The following is a 21,497-nucleotide window of genomic DNA, read 5'->3' on the forward strand; positions in this document are numbered from 1 at the left end:
AGTTGCCTTGGTCATGGTATCTTCTCACAGCAGCATCGAAGTAACTAAGACACCAGATGTTTCTGCCAGAGACCAGCTGTGAGGCCAAGTCCTAAGGATGTTTTAAGACCTCACAGTTCTGCCCCCTTGTGTATGGCACATAAAGTCCTAAGAACTAGATCCTGGCAGTCCCACTTCCTGGGCAACACTGCCGTGTTAGAGGAGAAGAAAAGTCTAGAGGTTTAAAGAGACTCTGCCAGAGTCTCACCGCTAATAGCTGACAGTGGTTGACTCCCTTGTATATTAAATATTAAAGCTAGAAATTAATTCCTTGAGAATTTTGTGCAATCTATTTTGAACATATTTGCTCCCTTCCTTCAATGTCCCTTGCTCTCTCTCAACCATCCCATCCCTTCCCACGTACTCTGATGCTACCCTTTTTCTTCTTTCTCCATGGAGACGCATTTTGAACATACTTGCTCCCTTCAACGCTCCTTGCTCCTTCTCTACTATCTCATCCCTTCTCATGTACTCTGATGCTACCCTTTTTCTTCTTTCTCCATGGAGATGCCTTTGCGTTGCCTTGCTAGCCTTGTGATTGGGGCCTGCACTGACATGTGGTCATATTACCGGGGCCTACATCAAACAAACCGACTCTTCCTCTCCCAGTAGCTACCAGATGCTAATAGCTCCTCAGCTGGTAGTGACGGTACACATCTACCATCCCCCCTCTACTGCGCAGGTCTTGTTCATTCTGTCCTCGGCTCTGTGAATTCATATGTGTGCATGCCATGTTGTGTCTGCAAAACACGATTTCATTGAAATTACCTATCAGTCTCACAGGCTTTCCTCTCCTTTGGCTTTTCCATCCTTTCTCTCCCCTCTGCCTCAAAGATCATTGGGCATCGGGGTGAGGGGTGGCTTCAACTTGTTTCTTAACTACTCTTCTCCCGCCCAAGAAGAGAGCAAACTTCTCTATCAGCTCTGCATCCCAAGACAAAAATACCCATCTGACTTTGCTGATTTTCCAGGTAGTTTTGTTATAACTAAGGTGTGTGATGACACACACCTGTCATCCTAGCACACAAGATGTTAGAGGCAAGAGGGTCAGAAGTTCAAAGCCGGCCACAGCTACATGCTGAGTTTGAGGCTAGCGTGGGCTTCATGAGACCCCAATTTAAGGAACAAACAAACAAGACAATAGAAAGATCCAGGAGTTGGGGGTTGTTGCTCAGTGGTAGAACATCTGTCTTACGTGCATGAAAACCTGTGTTCTGTGTAAACACTACAAAAGTTAAAGACACCCATCGACAAATAAAAGTCCTACTGCATTCCAATTACTAAAGAATTCCTTCCTACTAAAATAGGAAGGTACTACAAAAATAGCTTCCTGTTTCAGAGTTTCTAGAAGGAAGTGCTTGAGCCTACGAAGTGGATGACTGTGGCTTCCATGGTTTGGCTGCTGGCTGACTTCTCACTTGGTGTCAGGCGATTGCCATGGGGTCCTGGGTCTCTGGTTCACAGCACAATGATGCTGACATGGTATATATCACAAAATTAATAAGTCAGGCCACTTCTCACCAAGTCACTGGCAGGCTTGAGAACTGCCGACAAAGCACCGAGGCATGAATGGAGGGCATAACTATTAATGGAGGACCAGGAGAATGGCGTGGAAGCCGGAAAAGGGTAGTTAGAGATGGGTCTGTGCAGACTGAGAATGCCACATCGTGCACCCTTTAAGTGGGAGTCGAGCATCTCGTTCTTTCACAGATCGTCTCTCCTGGCCTGTTCTTTCTGGTGGGGAATGGACTGCTTACCACGGCGGGAAAGAAGGGCAGCCTCATTTCCTGTAGCTGCTGATGCTCTTCCTCTAGATGAAGCTTCTCTTGAAACAGGAGCGTGCGTTCGCCTGGTTTCAGAGGCTCTGCTGCAGTGCCTTCACTTCCTTCAGAGCAGGAGTGAAGAGTGCTTTGTACTTGCTCTATGCCATGGCCGGAGAAGGATGGCTTGTCAGATCCTGACTGCGTCGGATGTGATAGGTTTCTCTTTTTCCGCTTGCTGCATTCAGAGGTCGGGTCTGTGCACTTCATGGCTGCATACTTTGCCAAGGATCCAATGGACTGGGGAGCTCGGTGTACTTGAGATGGGAGTGTAGTTGATCTGCTAACTGTACTTTGGAGTCATCGTGGTTTTAGTTGCTGTCATGGGATGGTTAAAATCGAATCTATCCGGCAAGGAATGATTAAAATTGAACATGCACATACTTGGTGACTCTTCAACTTCATTTAAAAGAGTTTATCTAGCTGATAGGTGGGGAATGATGAGAAGGTCAGAGGTTATTTGTCCAACTATTGCTTCTAGTGAAAATGTGGAAAAGACAATATCACTTGGCTGGGCTCCATAATTTATAACATGTGCACATGGTGGAGAATTATGTAGCCATTTAAAGGCAGGCCCACGTATGTAGCAATGGGTAGTGTCTGAGAAGGGTGGCCTAGCAGGCAGATGCTGTCAAGCCAAGGGCATGTCGTTCATGTGCTCTCTCTCTGTTTCTTAAAGTGGATGCTGGCTAAGGTGAGTTCTCACTTTGTGAAAATTAAGCGAAATATTCATTTATGGTAGATGTCCTTTTCTGCACGTACATCAAACCAAATGAAACTTTTTAGAAGATGAGCAAGGCACTTTTGACCTCATGAATGCAGAGCTGTGGGCTTTCCTGGGATGTACGTGTTTCAGCACGATGTATGAAGTGGACAGAGCAGTGACCGTGTCCATTAAACAAGGACTTTCACATTACCTGCTATGTGTTGGACACATTTTCAGGCACTGGATATAAGAGGAAAAGAAAACATGTATCCTTTTACTGGTACTTGTTCTCCTTCCCTGAAAGACTAGAAAGTAACTGTCCACCCTTGGTTCCTGAAGGGGAGAGAAGATCAGGTTTCAGCAATAGAAAGGAAGGCTGTGGAGTTGAATTTTTTTTGTCTTTTTATTTGACGTGTATGTGCGTGTATATGTTGTTAGTGTGCACACACTTGCCACGGTGCATGCAGGGGTCAGCAGACAACTTATAGGGATCGGTTCTCTTCTTCCCACCACATGAGTCCCGGGGACAAAACTCACGTAATCAGACTTGGTGGCAAGCACACTTATGTACTGAGCTATCTCCCCAGCCCAGGAACATTTGTGGAATCTCATTGTGTCTCTTAAAGTCTGTGTGTTGCGAATGGGTTACAGACTAATGCAAATAAATTGAAAAGGCCTGCTGTTATTAATGCCATTTGTGACCCACGGAAGCCATTGCAGTCACCTCTGCCTTGGAGATCCAACAACCAAAACATAGTGTTTGGAGGTTTGCCCCAAACCACACAGGATGTTTTAGGTGGGTTTGGTGTGAAGGTTTTCTATGCTGTCTCCCAGTGCTGACTTGGATGTTCTAGCTGAAATGGAACTTGATAAATTATATATAACCATCAAGAATTCCAGGAACTCACTCGGCTTTGCTCTCTTCCACTCATTTGATTGCTTATGTACACTCCGTCGCTTCATTATAATCAGAAAAGAAAGAGCCAAGATTTCGACTCAGATAAAGAAGAATGGAATTTGCAGTGTTACTCTCATCTGTTGATAATCCTAAAATGTAAAACTTACAGTCACATCTCATTAATTTGAGTCTTAATTTGTTGGCTCTTTTAAAGCTGAGTAGCTGTTTATGTTGGATAGCGCATTATTCTCCGGGTTACATTCCTCTCAGTTTAAAGGCCATTAAATCTGACATAATTACTTTATTTTACATTAGATAAAATAAAGCATTTCAACAATGAAGCAGCATCTATATACAGTTGTTCCTGCCACCCAGGCATTGTCAATGCATGCCTTTTAGAAAAGATACATCTGAGTTATTGAGGAAGATGGAGACATGCGTTGGTTTGCTTAGGGTCGCATGCTAAGCCAGCCTGAGAACCATGGCCACCACTGTTAGTTCTGCCCACTGTCTGCCCTGCAGCCAAGCCAGGCTTGAAATTGGAGTTGTCAAGGTCAAATTTGCTGCAGAGTGAGGCTGGAGAGTAGCTGCTTGAGGCTGGGGTTTGAAGTCCAAGTCTGCTAAGTTTTATTGTTCTTTGCCTTTCTGATGTCATAAAAGGCTTTAAGGCAAGATTCTATGTGCAGTACTTTGTGGGCTACTGTCTGAGATATGAGAGGGACAGCTGCTAGGCCATGTGCTGACCTGTCTGTCAGTCGAGTGCTGTGGTGTTTGGGTTCCCGCGTTGACAGGACATAGTGACTAGCTAGAATTAATAGTGCTTAACTCTGATCCCTCTTCACCCTTCACCAGCACAGACCAAATTCTAATGGATTGCCAATCTCTTATATCTTGAAGGAGCCTGATCTTGCAAAAATCTTCCCGGAAAATATTTTCGTTTCTCCCAGAGGTAACATGAGGTTTTGTCTGGTCAGAAAGGAAGTTGTTTCTCACTGGTCTAGAAGAGGCCGGCGTTCTGAGAGGAATGAATAAATGAATGAGTTGATTCACTCCCGGAGAACTCATGTGGACGGTCTGAGTCACACTCATTTGAGTCGGAATCCCATGTACTGGTCGCTAACCTCCCTTAGGGCTCAGAAACAGGCCACATTTAGCAGAGTCCCATGTGTGCAGCAGCTTGCTAGATGGGCATGAACATTAAATAAAGAATGTATAAAGTCTGGGGAGGGGAGTTCTGATCCCAGCATGTGGGGGTAAAAGTAGAGACAGGTGGGTCTTTGCAGCTACCTGGCCAGTTGATTGTAGCCATCTTCTAGAGACCATGGCTTTAAGCAACCAAACAAATCATGTGGAGAGCAATTGGGAAAGACATCTGACTGACTTCTGGTGTCCACATGTTTATGCAGACTTGTGTGTACGTGCAAACACACATGCTATCCATGTGTGCATGCACACACACACACACACACACACACAAACAGAATGTGTAAAAGCATAGAGTAGGCAGGGCACATGGTTGCTTTCTCTTTCATATAATATAATATAAGGGCCACAAAATAGCTCCCCAAACACATGAATTTGTATACACTGTGACCAGGGGTCTAGGGCCTGTTAATTATGTACAAACTACCTAAATTATCCTAAGACCCAGGGGCAGAACTATGTGCCTATAAGCCTGTCTCAAGTCTACTTAAGCCAAAGAGTTGACTGAATGTAGAATTGCCTGGAATCACTTCTTAAAAGATTGGGACATGTCTGGGAGACGATGAGATACAGTTTGTCTTTGGCAGTGGCAGAGGTTGCTGTCCCATGATCATTTCCCAATTGCTGGATGGCTCAGGGGAGGTCTTTCATGTACGCTCACAATTTCAGAAAGGACCCAGAGCCTACAGAAGAATTCTTCTCATGTTTGAGCCCTGGCCTAAGCCAAGTGCTTTGGAAATACTGAGTCAGTCTGTTATATTTTCTTTCTTGAATTAGATACAGGTTGGCTTGCTCAGTTCAGATTTTGACCAATATGACTTATTTCAAAAGCAAATGCCTTACTTCTCCATCACTTTCCCCTTTAGTGGCATTGGAAGTGTGACTTAGGAAGACAGTTTGAGATCAGGGAAAGCAAAAAAAAAAAAAAAAAAAAACCAATCTTACTGTTGGGAACACTAAAAAAGTAAAGATCGTGGTTGCAAGGGCACAGGAGCATAAGGAACTGCATCCCCGTGGTTCCTTCTTAAACTGGGGAGACAGCTCAGTCCGTGAAGAGCTTGGCGAGTATGAGGATCCTAGTTAGATCCCAGCACCCATGTAAACAGACTAGATGTGGGAGCATGCAGTTTCACCCCAGCGCCGGGAAGGTGGGGACAGAATCACCAGTCATACATCCTAGAAGAATCAGTGATCTCGAGGGCCCCAGGGAGAGACTCTGTCTTAGAGAAGGTGGGTGGCTATTGAAGAATAACACCGTGTCTGTCCTGTGACCTACACATGTGACGTCACACGTGTGCACACATACAGCTGTTAGAAAACAAAAGGAAGACAGAGATGGAGGGATTGTAAGTGTGTGTCCTGTGTGTTCTGCTCTTCACGTGTGTCTTTATCTTCCTGACTGCGTCAGCAGCCTTGAATGACAAGTTTTATTCTTTTTGGTAGATAATCAGTGTTTTCTTTTTTCTTGTTGAAATAATCATAACCATAAGATTCTTAGAATTTCTTGGTACCCGCCCCCTACACACTTCCAGCAAGCATTTAGAATTGGTTAGCTTTAGGAATTCTCCATTTTATAAAGGCCACTTGATTTTTCTATTCAGGGGCATTTCGGTTTGGGGGCTGAAACTAGGGACAGTGAAACTAACAAATACTGACGCGAGAATAAGGAAGCGGGGCTTAGGTCTCGGTCTGTGTTGCAGAGATGATTCCTTTGTGCTCTGGCGTTCACCTTCACTCTCTCTCTCTCTCCCTCTCTGTTGCCCCCTCTCACTCGCTTGTTCTGTGCATGCGTGTGTGCGTGCATGCGTGTGTGCACGCGCATGCGTGTGTGTGTGTCCGTGTGTGTGAGCGCATGCGTGTGTGAGTCTGAATGCACTCCCAAATGTGTCCTGTATGTGTGTGTGTGCGTGTGTATGTGTGTATATGTGTGGTGAGCACATGTGTGAATGAGTCTGAATGCACTCCCACATATGTCCTGTGTGTGTGTGTGTGGTGAGCACATGCGTGAACGAGTCTGAATGCACTCCCCCATGTGTCCTGTATGGGTGTGTGTGTGTGTGTGTGTGCGCGTGTGTGTGTGTGTATGTGTGTGCTGAGCACATGAATGCACTCCCCCATGTGTCCTGTATGGGTGTGTGTGTGCGTGTGTGCACGCGCATGCGTGCGCGAGTCTGAATGCACTCCCCCATGTTTCCTGTATGGATGTATGTGGGAGCTGAAGGTTGATGTTTGCATGTCTCTCTCTGTCACTCTCTACCTTGTGTATTGAGACAGGGTGTCGTCTACTGCACCTCGCTGTTTCAGGTGGGGTTCCCAGGGAGTTCCTGCAGTGGGCCTGTCTGCCCCCCAGCACTGAATTACAGATGGACACTGCCACATCAGCTTTCATGTATGTGCTGGGGCTCCGAAGTCTACGTGCGCTTCACTCACTGAGCCATTTCTCCAGCCCCTCTTCTGACTCCCGTGAGGGTTTTTGTTTGTTTGCTTGTTTGGTTTTCTTTTTTGGTCCGGCCCCATCCTGCCCCAATTCTGGAAACTAGAAAGCAGCCAGGTATGGCACATACTTTTAATTCCAGTACCCAAGAGGCAGAGGCAGGCTAATCTCTGTCAGTTCTGGGCCAGTTTGGTCTCCCTAGGTGGTTCTAAGACAGCTGGAAATAGCCAACCCTGTCTCAATCAAATAAAATAAATTCGAGAGGTTATTTTCTACGACTTCTAGAGTCTCAGAGTGTGGAGAACTTTCAGTGTTTGAAGGTTTCTTTCTTTTATCTTCAGTGTCTTATTCTGTAGCTCATTTTGGTCTCAAGCCCAGTAGAATCATCCTGCCTCAGCTTCTCAAGTGACACCCAGATGCTTTAAAGTCTCTGAAATACTAAGCAGTGCCGGAGAGGCCATTCATTGGCCCCACAGTGTCATGTCTGAAGCTGACACCGAGCTTCTGAAGGCTTCCTCCGAAGACTTTGTCTGAAGAAGCTTTGGTGCAAATAAACCACCCCATGACATCATGGCCAAAGTTTCTTAACATGCCAACTGTAATATGATTTTTCTAAAAAAAATTATTCAAAAGAAATATAAATTTATATGAAATACGATTTATATAAGTGACCCCTGACATAAAGAACTAGTTTTTTCCCACTTGACACAAAGTTATGAGTTTGTTCATATAATTTCTGTACTGGCTGGTTTTGTGTGTCAATTTGACCCAAGCTAGAGTTATCTTGGGTCCAATTGGTTGAGGGAATACCTCCATGAGACCCATCTGTAAGGCATTTTCTCAATGAGTCGTCAACAGGGGAGGGCCCAGCCTATGTGGCTGGTGTCATCTCTGGTCTGGTGGTCCTAGGTTCTGTAAGAAAGCAGGCTGAGCAAGACATGAGGAGTAAGCCAGTAAGCAGCACCCCTCCATGGTCTCTGCATCAGCCCCTGCCTCCAGGTTCCTGCCCTGCTTGAGTTCCTGTGCTAACCTCCTTCACTGATGAACAGCAGTGCTGAAATGTAAGCTGATTAAGCCCTTTCCTCCCCAACTGGCTTTTGGTGTTTTGGTGTAGCAATAGAATCTCTACGACAGTTTCCAAAGCTGATTCCCAAAGTCCATATGAGCTTCCCTAAAATATTTAAGAGGAGATCATTTTTACTGGGTGCTGGAGTCTGGATTATGTCCGCCTAGTCCCATGCACATGGTGAAATTCTAACACTCAAGCATGATGGTATCTGAGGTGGGGCCTTTGGGAGATGTGCCCTTCGTGAAGTCCAGAGGAGGGACTCCCATGGTAGATTTGTGTTTTTATCAGAAAAGACCAAAGAGCTTGCTGTGTGTCACAACAGGACACAGACAGATCAGGGCCACCTCTGACCCAGATGACTGCACCTCCAGAAACCATCCATGCTGGCCTCTGATCTCATACTTCAGTCCCAGGGCTGCAGGAAAATAAACATCTGCTGGCTAAGCCACCAGTCCATGGCATTTTCTTCTGGCAGGCTGAACTGCCTGAGACATGGGAGTGTGTGTGGGGGGGGTTGCACTGAATTATGAATCCAGTGTTTTTGGATCAAAGTTTAATCTCTGCTGTCTAATTCCTGATTTTCACCCACTTAGGCATAACTCACACATGAGCCAGTCCCAGGTCTCTTGCAGCCTTCTGGCCTGAAATCTTGTGACTGATTTGGCTGTCAAGGCTCAGATGGGTCGGGGAGCTCCTGAGTCCCGAATCACAGGTGCAGGAAGGGGAGGGAGATGTTCCAATGGGGACCTAGAGAAATGTAACTTATGAGTTTGTTCATCTCAGCTCCCTGCTTTGCCCCAAGAGTGGCCAGGTTTCTTTCTAGCATCTGGAAAGCTTGGAGAAGCAAACATAAAAGCTGTTTGTGAGAGCCTTATAAACTCTAAAGCCAATATTAACCCTGACGGGAAGGAAGGCTGAACACGAACCGGGCAGTTGCGAATCGTGGCATTTAGGGAAACCGCTCATTTTAGTGGAGGAGAATTCGGGGAGCTTGAACTTGAGATAAACATGTTGGTTTGCAAAGACTGTACTGGAGCCCTGCTCTGGCACAGCAAGCACTGGTCTCTGTACAGCGTGGGTAGGAAGGAAGTCGTCCCCTTTGGTGGGAGCAAAGGGTGGAGAGAGGTGGTATAGATTGTGTCAGATTAGGGAAGACTCCTAATCCGCTGTTCTGTGCTTTGAGGTTTTGTTCTGTGCCCCCCCAAACCCCAGCAGCTTGGTGTGCTAGAAAGCTGCTCTCCAGGAGGTGTGGTTACACAAAGCAGTCTAAATCCGTAGCATGTGCCAACATCTGTAGTGCAAATATCCCCACTGTGGCCAACTTCAGAGAAGCAGAGGATTAGCTGGGCGCTCACAACATTCCTCCACATTTAACAGTTGGCTGTGAGAGCGGGGCAGGCCTCCTCCGGCGTGAGATCCTAGAGGCTGGTGAGTTCTGTGTGGTGAACGGTGACTGTCCCTGCCTGCCCAAAGCTCCGAGGAGACCTATGGGCCCTGTGTGAGACAGCCTCTTGCCGTTGTTGACTCGTCTGTGAGGGCGTGTCCGCCAGGGGTGCCAAAACAAGTACATATATGATTTGACACGAAGAAATGAGTAACTCCTCAGATTCCGCCTGGGAGTTTGGTGAGGACATCTCAAGGACAGCTTCGTTACAGAGGCAAAAGGTTAAGAGTGTTGAGTCCAGGCAACAGGTTGAAATCCCTTGATGCCCAGGGCTAAGAAAGAAAAGCTGCGAAGAAGCAGAAGCTGAGTGACAGACAGAGAGGAGCTGATGTGGAAGAGACAGTATAGCCTACAAATTGGGCTCTGGGCCTAGTGCTGCCCCCGAGGGTGATTTGCAATCTAATGGTCCAACTAGACAGGTTTACCTGGTTCCTTGGAGTACCTTGGAGAACTTCCACGGAGGTAGTTCTACCTGTAGCCTTAAGGGATTTGTTCCAAGATTCCTAGGGAGTGAGTACCTCTTAGATCATACCCAACCCTGCCCGGACTACCCTGTCATGATAATAAAGTGCAGTCTACAAATTAGACACATCGGGAGATTAGCAACAACTGGTAATACAGAGCAGTTGTCCCAGGACCCTGTGATCAGAGTTATTCAGAAGTTGCCTACTGGGGATGTAGCTCCATGGTAGAGCACTTGCTTAGTGTGCCAAGGACTCAGAGCTTGATTACCATTACCTGGAAGAAGCAAAGCTAGGAATGGCTTACTTCTGGGGTTTTCCTTTGAATGTTTGTAGACCACAGTTGACAGGAGGGAGGAAATCGAGAACAGTTCAGCTGGTTAAGGACGCCGTGGGGCCCGGCGTGGCAGGGCGCGCATGCAGCGAGGCAGGTGGATCTCTGAGTCTGAGGCTAGCCTGGTCTACATAGCGAGTTCTGAGACATCTAGAACTACATAGTGAGACCCTGTCTTAAAAAAAAGCGGGGGGGGGGGCGGGGAGACACCGCCACACTGTGCCCAAACTTTCTAAGGCCGGTGAAGAAATCATGTGACTCTGATTGTGATTCAGAAAAGCCCTCATCTGTATTTTGATGCCTGCTCTCTTCTCTTTCTTTGCTCTCCTCCCAAGTGGCTATGAATATTTCCTTGCTTTTCATCCCAGCATAGCTGGTTTGGAATCCACAGTGGCAAGAATAGCCTGGAGAGTGTGGTGGGGCCGACGCTGACTGCTGGAGGAAGATGAGACAATTGGAGCCATTGCTGCAGGAAGGAGAGAGAGTTCTTTTTCTGCTGAGGGCATCTGGAGAGGCGGGTCTAAAGATGCCCTGCCCAGACTGCCTTGGCATGAAGAGGCATCTGAAAGAGGCTTCAGGCAAACGAGGCCCTTTTTCCTCCGCCTGCCGTCCTCATCACACGCATGTTTGTGAATAATCAAATTGTTGGGAAGGGGAAAGTTGCCCTTGGCTGTTTGGGCTCAGAACTTAGTCATACACATCATGGCATAACCTAGTGCCATGGGCTAGAATGGAGAGTGGCCCGGGGAGTGAAGGCATTTCACTTTTCATAAGGGTTCATTGTGGACCGGAGAGATGGCACAGTTGGTAAAAGGGCGTATTGCATAGTGGGAGGGCCTGAGTTCAGATGCCTAACACATACATTAAAAACAAAACCTTGGTGCAGTGACACGCCTATCACCCCAGTACTGGAGGAAGTGGGGTCAAGGGATCACTGGGTTTGCTGCTCAGCCAGTATAGGTGAATCAGTGAGCTACAGGTTCAGTGAGAGACCCCCACTCAAAAGATAATGTGGGGAGTAACTGAAGAAGTCTGATAACAACCTCTGGTGTACACACACACACACACCCCATTGTAAGATGTCTGATATCAGCCTCTGATATACATACATATACACACAAATACCCTGTTGTGAGGGGCAGAGGGAAGAGGAAGTGTGGATTCACTTTCAAGTTTGTTTGTTTGACCCATGACCTTCCCCTTACTTCTTTTGGGAACCTGATTTCTGACTCTCCAGTGAAGACTTGTGCCACTGGGTTTTAACTTTTTGAGAACTAGCGCACCCCTCGATACACCCATGAAAGGTATGGATTCCTCCCACAGAGAACGGTGTGTCTACGTAGAGCTAATATTTCACAGACAGCCTGAAGAATTCGCGAGTGAATTTGTTGATGTCTAAGTTCTTTTTGTGCCTCTACCATTGTAACCTTCTGAGACAGGATCCAGGAAGTCAGGGAAGCCCCCGTTTCTTTCTCCACAAGAGGCAAGCAGGCTCTTCCAGCACTGTAGATGGGGCAGCAAAAAAGATCAGGACTTGTCTATCCCCCCCACAGAATCCACAGACAGCCGAAGGTGACAGACAGCCCAGCGTGGTAGAGCACACTGTAATCCTAGCATCCAGAGGCAGGCAAATCTCTGTGAGTTCAAGGCCAGCTTGGATTACATAGAGAAACTCAGTCTTCATGAGGTGTTGCTAGTGGTGATATGAGCCATGACCATAATAATGCTAAGGAGGGTGATAGGGTATAGGCAAGGTTTGGCTGGTTACGAAGCAGTAAGAAAGCCAGCGTGTCTGGGGCTGAATGACCTGCTGGAGAGACTGGCAGAGATGGGTGTTGGGGTGCTGTGTTCACTGAAACACAATTGTCTCTGCTTGCATAACATCTAATAATAGTTATTCATTAAGCTAGGCATTCATTCACTGTATAAACTTGATATTTTTTTATATCCATAATAGCAAGGTTCTGAGTAGCTAACAATGTGGTAAGCAAATTTGATTGTATGCAGGCAGCAACTGGGAAGCCTTCTAAAGAGAAAGGCTCTTAACTCCCGCCAGGTCCGAGCCTCCTGGATGCAAACCCCACACTTGGGTTGTTTGGTTTCAGAAACTGTCCAGGGGATGCCGCTGTGAGGGCAGGCTCTGCGTGATGGCCATTAGTTTTCACTGCCACCTTGGCACAATCTAGTATCAAAGGTTTCAATGAGGGACTATCTAAATGTCTTGATTGACTTCGTTAACACAGGAAGACCCAAGAAGAAGGTGAGAGTGTTATTCCCTCCCCGGCTCTGGGTCCTGAACTGTCTTAACAGTGTAGAGAGCTAGCTGAGCACCGAGCACAGATAGACTCATTTCTCTCTGCCCTTGGCAGTGGATGTGACCTGACCGATCGTCTCAAACTTCTTCCGCTGTGGCTTCCCCGCATTGATGGACTGTAATCATAAGCTAAACGAAGCCCTTTCTTCCCTAAGTTGCTTTCCGTCCGGGTGTTTTAGTACAGCAACAGGACAACTTGTTTTGGGGAAACGTACAGAACCGTTGAGTAAGGCACCCTGTCTTCTGGGAGCCTAAGGAAGCCTGAACTACTCTGTGCACGTGGTGACGAGGTCATGTTTCCCAAGAGAAGCGAGCACAAAGGGAAGGAAGTGTGAATACTTTACATTGGTGAGATCAGGGAGGGCCCCACGGCTGGTTTCATCATCTGGAAAGTTGGGTGTTGTTAGGACCCACCAGAGGCGAAGGGACCAAATCACTTTCTGAGCTGGGACTGAGCTCATGTTAAGTGCTCAGTAAAAATGTGTGTGGTCGTTTGAGTTACATTGTAAAGAATAGCCAGATTTATGAGATACAAAATGACTTATAAGGGCTGCGGGAATGGTTTAGTTAGTAAAGTGCTTGCAGGGGAAAGCAGAAGGACCTGGCGTGGGATGCCCTGAAGCCATGTGAGAAGGCTGGGTGCAATCCTAGCCTTGGAGAGGCAGAGACAGGGAGATCTCTGGGGTGCGGCAGGGAGCCAGCCACACCGAATTGCTGAGCTCCAGGTAAAAGCTAGACTGTGACTCAAAAGGAAGGTGGTCATACCTGAGGGTGACACAGGAGGTTGACTTCTGGCCTTCCTCGCGCACACATATACACGTTTAAAAATGACAGCTATGATCCACCATCCAGGAAAGATTTTTTTAAAGTTTCCCTATAAAGAACTATTCAAATATAAACACCCAGGTATTGAAAACCCCAGGCTGCTAGCTTTATGAATATTCGTCATTCATTAGCAAAAGGGTCAAGATTTTTCTAGACCTAACCCCATCTGTGTAACCTTGACCTGGAAACAGGTTGGCACATTCAAGCCTTCTTCAGTGTATGAATTTTCTTTCTCATTGACCGAACCAGCCTTAAAGGACCCACCATAGCAATGGGCAGTTTTGTGCAGTTCCTCACAGAGGTGATACTCCAGGTAAGGCTCAGCTGGAGCTGAGGCTTCAATGTGTGTGTGGCACCCTGAAAAGAGACTGGATCTGTAATTGCCGGCAACATCTGGATTCCGTTTGAGTTGGAAAGCATTTTGAAAGGAAATACCCCGATATGTCACGTGACTGACTCAGCCATTGGGGGGGGGTAGTTAAGAGCATCTGAATTTGGTTTATGTTGATGCTTGCGAGTAAAGTTCATTTGAAACCCTCTTGGTGCTGTCCTACAGGGAGGCCTGGGAAAAGGACAGCCATGTGGGACCAGCCCAGTCAACTGGGGCCAACAACATCTTCCATCTCTCAGACTTGGCATTCAGATGCCTGGGAGACAGACTCGGGTTCAGGCATTGAAGCTTGGCTTTGTTCTATTGACCCCTGCATTTTAACTGGTAAAACCCTAAACAAAGATGAGCCTGCTATTTAGATACAACTCCCCCATGGATTGAAGGCTAATTCCCCCCAGGAATAGATGCAGGAGGGTTGTATAAGTGAGTTTTGGAACTAGTCCCCCGGTGGTTGTGGGTGGGCGCGTTTGTGTAAAAGGCTCCCCTTGCCTGAGCCTGTGGAGCGGTGGGTGTGTGGGTGGGAAAGAAAGATGGACAGTTAAACCCTGGGCTCAGTGGGAACCTAATCAAGAAGTTTCCTGTGCATCGGGCCCAGGCCCAGAAGCGGGGGAAGGCTTTGTGTTGTTCCTGGCCTGAAATGAACTGGCAGGATGGAAGGGCAGGCTGGGATAGGGTGACTTCCCTGGGGTCTCTCTGGTGTCCGAGGCGCTCCTCATCTAGACGGCTTTGTTTTACACAAAAGTCAGGAGCGCTCTGAAAAGGGGTCTGAAAGAAAGAGAAACAAAGCTGGGAATCTCTGGGTGCAGACCCTGGCTGCCTGCTATAGTCATTAGCATCCTTTCCTTTGTGCCCTGTGTCTGGCCTTCCCTTGAAGGTTTCCAACACGTGAGACGCCGGAGACCAGAGGTTTGCCCTAGTTTGGGGTTTGCATTTTCCACGGGGTTTCTGGGGGGATTAGTTGCTAGCACCCTTCAGCAGTACTTCAAAGAGGAATAAGCGTCCTCCATGAGAACTTGCCCACACTCCTGGGGGAAGCAGGGTTGTGAAGGAGGTGCGTGTATTTGGTGTTCAGAACGGCAGACTCTAAGCCTGTAGATGTAAACACCCTTGAACGTTGCTGTAGTGGAACCTGGAATGTTCATGTTGCTTCTCGCGGCCCTGGCAAAGCAGCCCGTGCCTTTTCATTTTCTTTGGGTGATGAAGATGAAGCCCAGGGCCTTAGACATGCTAGATTTCTTCACTCAGCTCCACACCCAGGCCAGGACACAGTAGGAGAGGATGGAAGAGAGGTTGAGTCTTTGACTAGCAAGCTTGTTGCCAGGGGCTTGATTCTCCCTACCAACCTCTCTTAAGAGGATTAATTTTCACATGCATATTGCTCTTCTGATGTTAACCCGAGTTCCCTCTGTGTGTTCAGCAAACTCGGCCTGGAGAAAGATAGGCTAGGATGTTGTGTCTGCTGTGGGAATAGGAAGGAAGTAGCTTGGGGTCCAGCAGCATAGGGCGCATGAGCAAAGGTTTCCACTTCTGAGCACTTCTGCTGAAGAAGACATGGCATTTTCATACCCGAACATACATTTTATCCAGTCGAGTAAGCATTTCTCTTTCATCCCCTGTTTTACTTTCTGTGGTTTCAGCTATTCACAGTCAACCATAGACCGTATTATATGGCAAATTTCAGAAGTAAACTATATGTAATTTCTAAGTCGCAAATCGATTCTCACGCATCCTGCTCCATCTTCCCGAGGATGTAAATCGTCCTTCAGTCAGGCAGGTCCATACAGTATCCACCCGTTAGTGACTTAGCAGCCACCTTGCTCGTTAGATTAACTGTCTGAGCATCAGAATGGCTGTGGTTAAGTAGTTCTTGTTAATAGTGGCGTGCAAGATATTGATGCCAGCAATTCAGATACACCAAGCAAAACCCATGAAGTGTTTCCTTCCAGTTAGTGAAGTTGAATTTTTATTTATTTATTTTGACATTTCTGCATGGTTTAGTACTGTCTATTTCAGATATCTACTGGGGCCCCAGGTGTATCCTTGGGGATAAAGCAGACATCTGAAGTCCCATATGTATGACATTCATTATCAGTGTCTCCAGTTAGGCACAGTGGTTAGGAGTGCTTAAAGAAAGGACCCTCAGCTGTGGGGTTCTGCCACTATCCAACCCCATACTCTGTTCCCTGCCCCCGACTTTCTAAATGTGAGCTGGTACGGAGGAGCAAGGCCGTTGGGTTGTGATGTGTGTGAGAGGCCTTGCTTGGCACAGTCCTCTCTGCTGGAGGCACCACAGAGAACCAGGGATGCCTAGAACTGGTCCCTGTCCAGCTGTGTTTCTGTCTCCCCAGTTCTCGCCTGTCAGCAGCCAGCCAGGGACTAATGTGAAACAATGTCACATAAACCTAGCTGGAAATGCTGCGGGCTGTCTGCCTCTGTGTTTGCCCATTGTATGCAGAGTCCGCAGATCCCAGACGGCCAGAGTGTTTACATCCGCACTGAACATGTATCCGCTTTTGATTTGGACACTGTCTTTTGTCCCTAAAGATGCAGTATAACAGTGACTCACATAGCATCCATGCTGTGTTGGGATGTATGTGTAATCTGGAGATAATTTAAAACATGTGGGATAATGTGTGTGACTTATGTGCACCCTGCCCTCCTCCCTTTGAATGAGGTTAGAGCCCCCTTGTGTTTCAGTACCTTCCTGGTCCTGGGGAGCAGCTGTGTGTTTTCCATGTAGCAGCATAGGAGCCCTTCAAGGAACACGGCGGGACTAGGGATGTGAGGAAGCATGCCAGTCGTAGCGTGGGGGAGCCCTGAACTCTTTAGTCACCCTGTCTATGGCTGAGACATAGTTCTCCACTTCAGGGAATGGCCTCACAGCGGCCTGGCTCCACTCTTTGTGTCTATTTGAAAAGCATGGGGAATTGGGTGACCACTTTGATTTTGGCTTTCAAAACGCAGATAAACCAGAATGACTGTGTGGTCCACATGCTCTGTGGGAACAGAGTACCTTTGAGCAAGACAGTGTCCATCATTGTGTGGTTACAGCAGGAAGGTGTCTTCTCCTGCAGCCTGAGCCCCGAGTTTGTCTGTCATCATTCAGCCTGTTCATCATTGCGGGCAGAGGATGGTCTCCATGGCGATTTGGATGCTGAGTCATAATGCCACTTCTTGGGGGGGGGCAGCAGGGAGAAAGAGTTCTTCCTCTGCTGGGCACACAGAGTAATGCACAGCCAACTCAAACCCTTGGACTTGGTTGTTTTTAGTTTGGGTGCGTCACTGAAGCAAACATTAGATTTTTGGCTTTAAAACATAAAAGATCATTCATTGTAGCAATATCATTCTGTGTTCAAAAAGTATAATTAGTAGAAGTGATGTCTATTAGTGTCGATTCAACTTTCTCAGTTTGGATAAAGAAAAGGTTATTGAAATTGCCCAGTTAGTGCCAAGTGTGTTGGCTCACACCTATAATCAGCACTCTGGCAGAGGCTGAGGTCATTCATTTAGTGAAGCTCTAAAAGAGAAAGCAAGAGGGAAGCAAAATTTCTCAACTAGGGAGTAAATTAAAAATAAAACATCAAAAGATTAAGTGGCCGTTTGAGAAGGAATGGATGGGATATGGAAAGATTTGGGAGGGGCAGAGGAAATTATATAAATAGTGTGTATGTGTATGTGTAGAAATACCCCCGTAATTTATATATATGAAATACCTCTCTAAACCATGTCAGATTAATTTTCTTAACCATTTCAAACACTGGAATTAGAAACATAACTTAATGTTACTGAGAGACAGTGCTTAAAAATATTTTGTGGTTGGGCATAATGATACACACTTTTAATAGCAGAATTAGAGAGGCAGAGGCAGGTGGATCTCAGAGTTTGAGTCCAGCCTGGTTAACATAGCAAACTCCGGGCCAACCAAGACAACTCCTGTGACTTATCACAAATAGTGACGTTAGTGTGTTGAAGAGTTTGAAGTTCGTTTTTGTCTGGCAAGGATAATGACATTGAGCAAGCAACATGAGCCTGTAGTTCTTATTGTCCTACCATCATTATCTCCATGACCTGGAACATGGCTGTGGAGTTGGGACTTCATGGGTAGGGTACAGTCCTGGAGAAGTATGGCTGAAGGCTGAGAAGGAACACTCTTGCTCGGGTAGCCTTCTCAGTAAGGGGACAGTGTCTATCAGCTCATAGCCAAAGGTAATATTAGAAGGTGCTAGACATGATGCTAAGACTACTTTGAGTCATACAACGAGGAAGAAATTCCTGTTCTGCATTTCTGGTTTTGCCGACTAGAAAGTCTCAGTGAAGTATTACTGATAAACCTCAATGCCTACCAATGATTCTAACTACAGGCAGGGGAGTGCCCATTTTCTGAAATGCCAGAGACTAAAAGTATTTCAGATTTCAATTGTTTTTCAGGTTTTGGAAGTTTAGATAGATCAGGTAAACATGGTTGATTTGCAATCTGAAATGCTCTGAAATCTCATACTCTCTGCTTTTGCAAATTTCATGGCCATTTCCTCAACTCCGTGTTTATGCTTCTGATGGCTTCGTTTCTACAACACGCAAGCCGCCTGCCAGTTAATCTGTGAATTGTATGTTTTTTTCCACAGAGACCTTAATCAAAGGATGTGTGCTCTGTTTTTTCCAGTCTGGCATGGTTGCTCTTTATGTCTGGTCACTTGAAAATTCCTGTCCCCTACCCTCCTCACTTCTCTACTCTAGCAGGTAGCACTGGCTTCCTTCTAGATGTCCTCGTGTGTGGAGGACGCTCTTCCCTCAGAAGGAAATCATGCATTGGCTTTTCCCATGCTGCTCTGCCCTGCACCATTGCTGAACGGGGATAATTGCTCCACAGAGCGCTGTCAGCTCTTTGGTTTGGATTCTACGGTGGATACAGATTTTTCCTTCTTTGAATCATTTCAGTCTTATTTCAAAAAATATCTGAGAACACAACCCCAAGGGTTCACAACCTCATCACTTATGAATAGTTCCAAAGCCTATCTTAGAGGTAAACAGAAATATATTTCAGTGGGTCATGTCTTATTTACTGCAGGCATGGGGTACATACATGATCGCTTTCTACAGAGACAGATGGACAGATCTGCTTCACTCGGATTTATATTTTCTCAAATATAAAGAAAAGCATGATATGCCTGGCTCTCCCTCTTTCACAGAAGTTCCATGAGAATAAATAAGATGACCTCTCGATTCATCCTTGATCCTCTCGTCAGGTAGGATGAAGGTCAGGAATCCTAGTGTTGCTACAGTAACACAGTAGTAGAAGTCATTCCTCTCTAACATTCTATTGTTTCCCTGGCTTCCAGCAGCGGCTCCCTGCAGCCCTATTCCCGGGGACCCGACACCCTTTTCTGACCTCAGTGGGTACCAGACAAGCACAAGGTGCACAGAAATACATGTAGTAGCTAGAACACCAATCTACATAAAATGAAAGAAGTCTTAAAAAAAACAAAACAAACAACAGCAAAGAACCAGAGACAGCAATGAGATATTACCTCCCATCCATTAGCATGGCTACTCTTAAAAAGCCGAAAAGAAGCCGGGCATGGTGGCATGTGCCTTTAGTCCCAGCACTCGGGAAGCAGAGGCAAGTGGATTTCTATGAGTGTGAGGCCAGCCTGGTCTACACAGTGAGTTTCAGGGCAGCCAATGCTGGATAGGGAGACCCTGACTCAAAAAAAAAAACCTAAATAGATAGATAAAAAGAAAAAGTAAAGAAATGCTAACAAGGATGTGCAGAAATTGGTGTTTGTGCAATGTGCAATGGCGCGAAGCTTATGGAAAGTAGTTGTGGTAATTCCTGAAAATTAATTAAATAAATTAAAATAGCAATTGATAATAATAAATTAACATACGTATTAGTACATCCACTTCTGGGCATAATAAAAACAAAGTCTAATAGAGTTGGTTACATATGCATGTCAATCAATCAAGGCGTTATTTGTACAACCTCAGTGTCCATCAATAGATAAGTGGGTAAAAAGAGTGTGTGTGTGTGTGTGTGTGTGTGTGTGTGTGTGTGTGCATGCACATGCACGTACGTGTGCCTGTATGTGTGATGGAAAGTTACTAGTCTTGGAAAAAAGGAACTTCTGAGACATGCTACAGCATGGGAGACCTTAGGTGACATGGTCTCTGCAAAGACGATATCTGCAAAAAGCAAAATGAAAAACTCACCATGATTCTATTTCATTGAGATGCCTTCAGTGGTCTGACTCACAGAGACAGAACGTAGCAGGCGGTGGAGGGTAGCAGGCCACAGAGAGGTCGTGTTTAATAGATACATAGTTGTACGTCACTAAAGATCCTAATTTTGCACAACAGTGTGGATAGCTGTATAACCTATAACCTACTGGAATGCACACTTGTTTAGGTGGCGATGTTTACATTGTGTATGTTTTAGCACAATTTTTTTAAACTTTGTTAGATTAGGTTTTGATGTGTACAGATACTTTCTCCTCATGTATGTACACGCACCATGTGTGTGCCTGGTGCCCGTGGAAGTCAGAAAGAGGCTTCGGATCTCCTGGAATTGGAGTTACAGATGGCCGTGAGACACTATGTGGGTGCTGGGAATCAAACCTAGTTCTTCTGAAAGAGCAAGAAGTTCTTTGAACCACTAAGCCATCTCTTCAGTCCCTACTTATTGATTACTTAATCAATTTCCTTTTTGAGATAGCATCTCTCTGTGTTGTCCCTCATGGCTGATCCAAAGCTTAGACCAGGCTAGCCTCGAACTCACAGAGAACCTTCTGCCTCTGCTTCCTGAGTGCTGGGATTAAAGGCATGTATCATAATGTCCCAACCAGTTACAAATTGAAAAGATGTCAAATAAAATTGAAAAGCCTAGCAGATACCAGTCACCTTTCTTTGTTTGTGAGAACAGATGTGTCTGTAGGTTGCAGCTGGCTTTTTTAGATATTTGGGAAAGCTTCATATCACAGAGTCTCCAGTAGCTTCTCTCCCCCTCCCCCCTCCTAATCCATTTAATAGCGTCCCATGGACACCTTTTCCAGGTCAGTGAACACAGCCCTGACTCACCGCCCCATAAAAGATGACTGGTCTCCACAGGTAGCAGGATACATTTCATTTCCTTTTTCTTGCCTTTAGGGTTTGTTTCCGCCTCTGCTGCTATGACTCCCAGCCTAGCAGTAAACAGCTCTATGCATGTTTCCTTGCACAGATGCTCCGATTCCTGCAGAGGGCAAAGGAAAAGCGCTGGTCAGATTGTTCCCCACAAAGCTGAGAGCCGTTGGCACTCATGCTGGCTCTGTGTGAGAGGCCTGTGTGTGTGCTGACCTCTCCGCTGGGGCTGGCACTGCCAACTGCTCTTGGAAGCTGCTTCCTGTGGCTCTCAAACTTTGTGGAGCTCAATGCCTGGGCACTGGTCAGCGTCATCATCATTGTTATTATTTTATGTAGGGTGAAGAACCCATTGTTTTCTTTTCTCCTATGTAGCCCAAAATACCAGCATTAATTATGAAAACACCTTTTCTCATAAAACAAAAATTGGCAGAGTTATATGTATT

At 46.2% G+C, this 21,497-nt stretch overlaps 1 protein-coding gene across 2 annotated transcripts in view; it reads left to right on the top strand.

Moving 5' to 3' along the window:
- Positions 1-21,497, top strand: part of Dock5 (dedicator of cytokinesis 5) — a 173,160-nt gene that overhangs the window by 11,742 nt on the left and 139,921 nt on the right. The window contains exon 1 of one of the 2 annotated variants that reach the window (XM_050121845.1): positions 14,116-14,262. The exons of the other annotated variant lie outside the window; for it this stretch is intronic. Coding sequence (XP_049977802.1) covers positions 14,127-14,262 — 136 coding nt within the window. The 5' untranslated portion in view covers positions 14,116-14,126. Of the gene's footprint in view, positions 1-14,115; positions 14,263-21,497 lie in introns of those variants that run through there. 2 annotated transcript variants of the gene reach the window in all.

Source organism: Alexandromys fortis, unplaced genomic scaffold, assembly GCF_014885135.2.
Source record: "Alexandromys fortis isolate MF-2015 unplaced genomic scaffold, M_Fortis_MF-2015_v1.1 scaffold_203, whole genome shotgun sequence".
Lineage (NCBI taxonomy): Eukaryota > Metazoa > Chordata > Mammalia > Rodentia > Cricetidae > Alexandromys > Alexandromys fortis.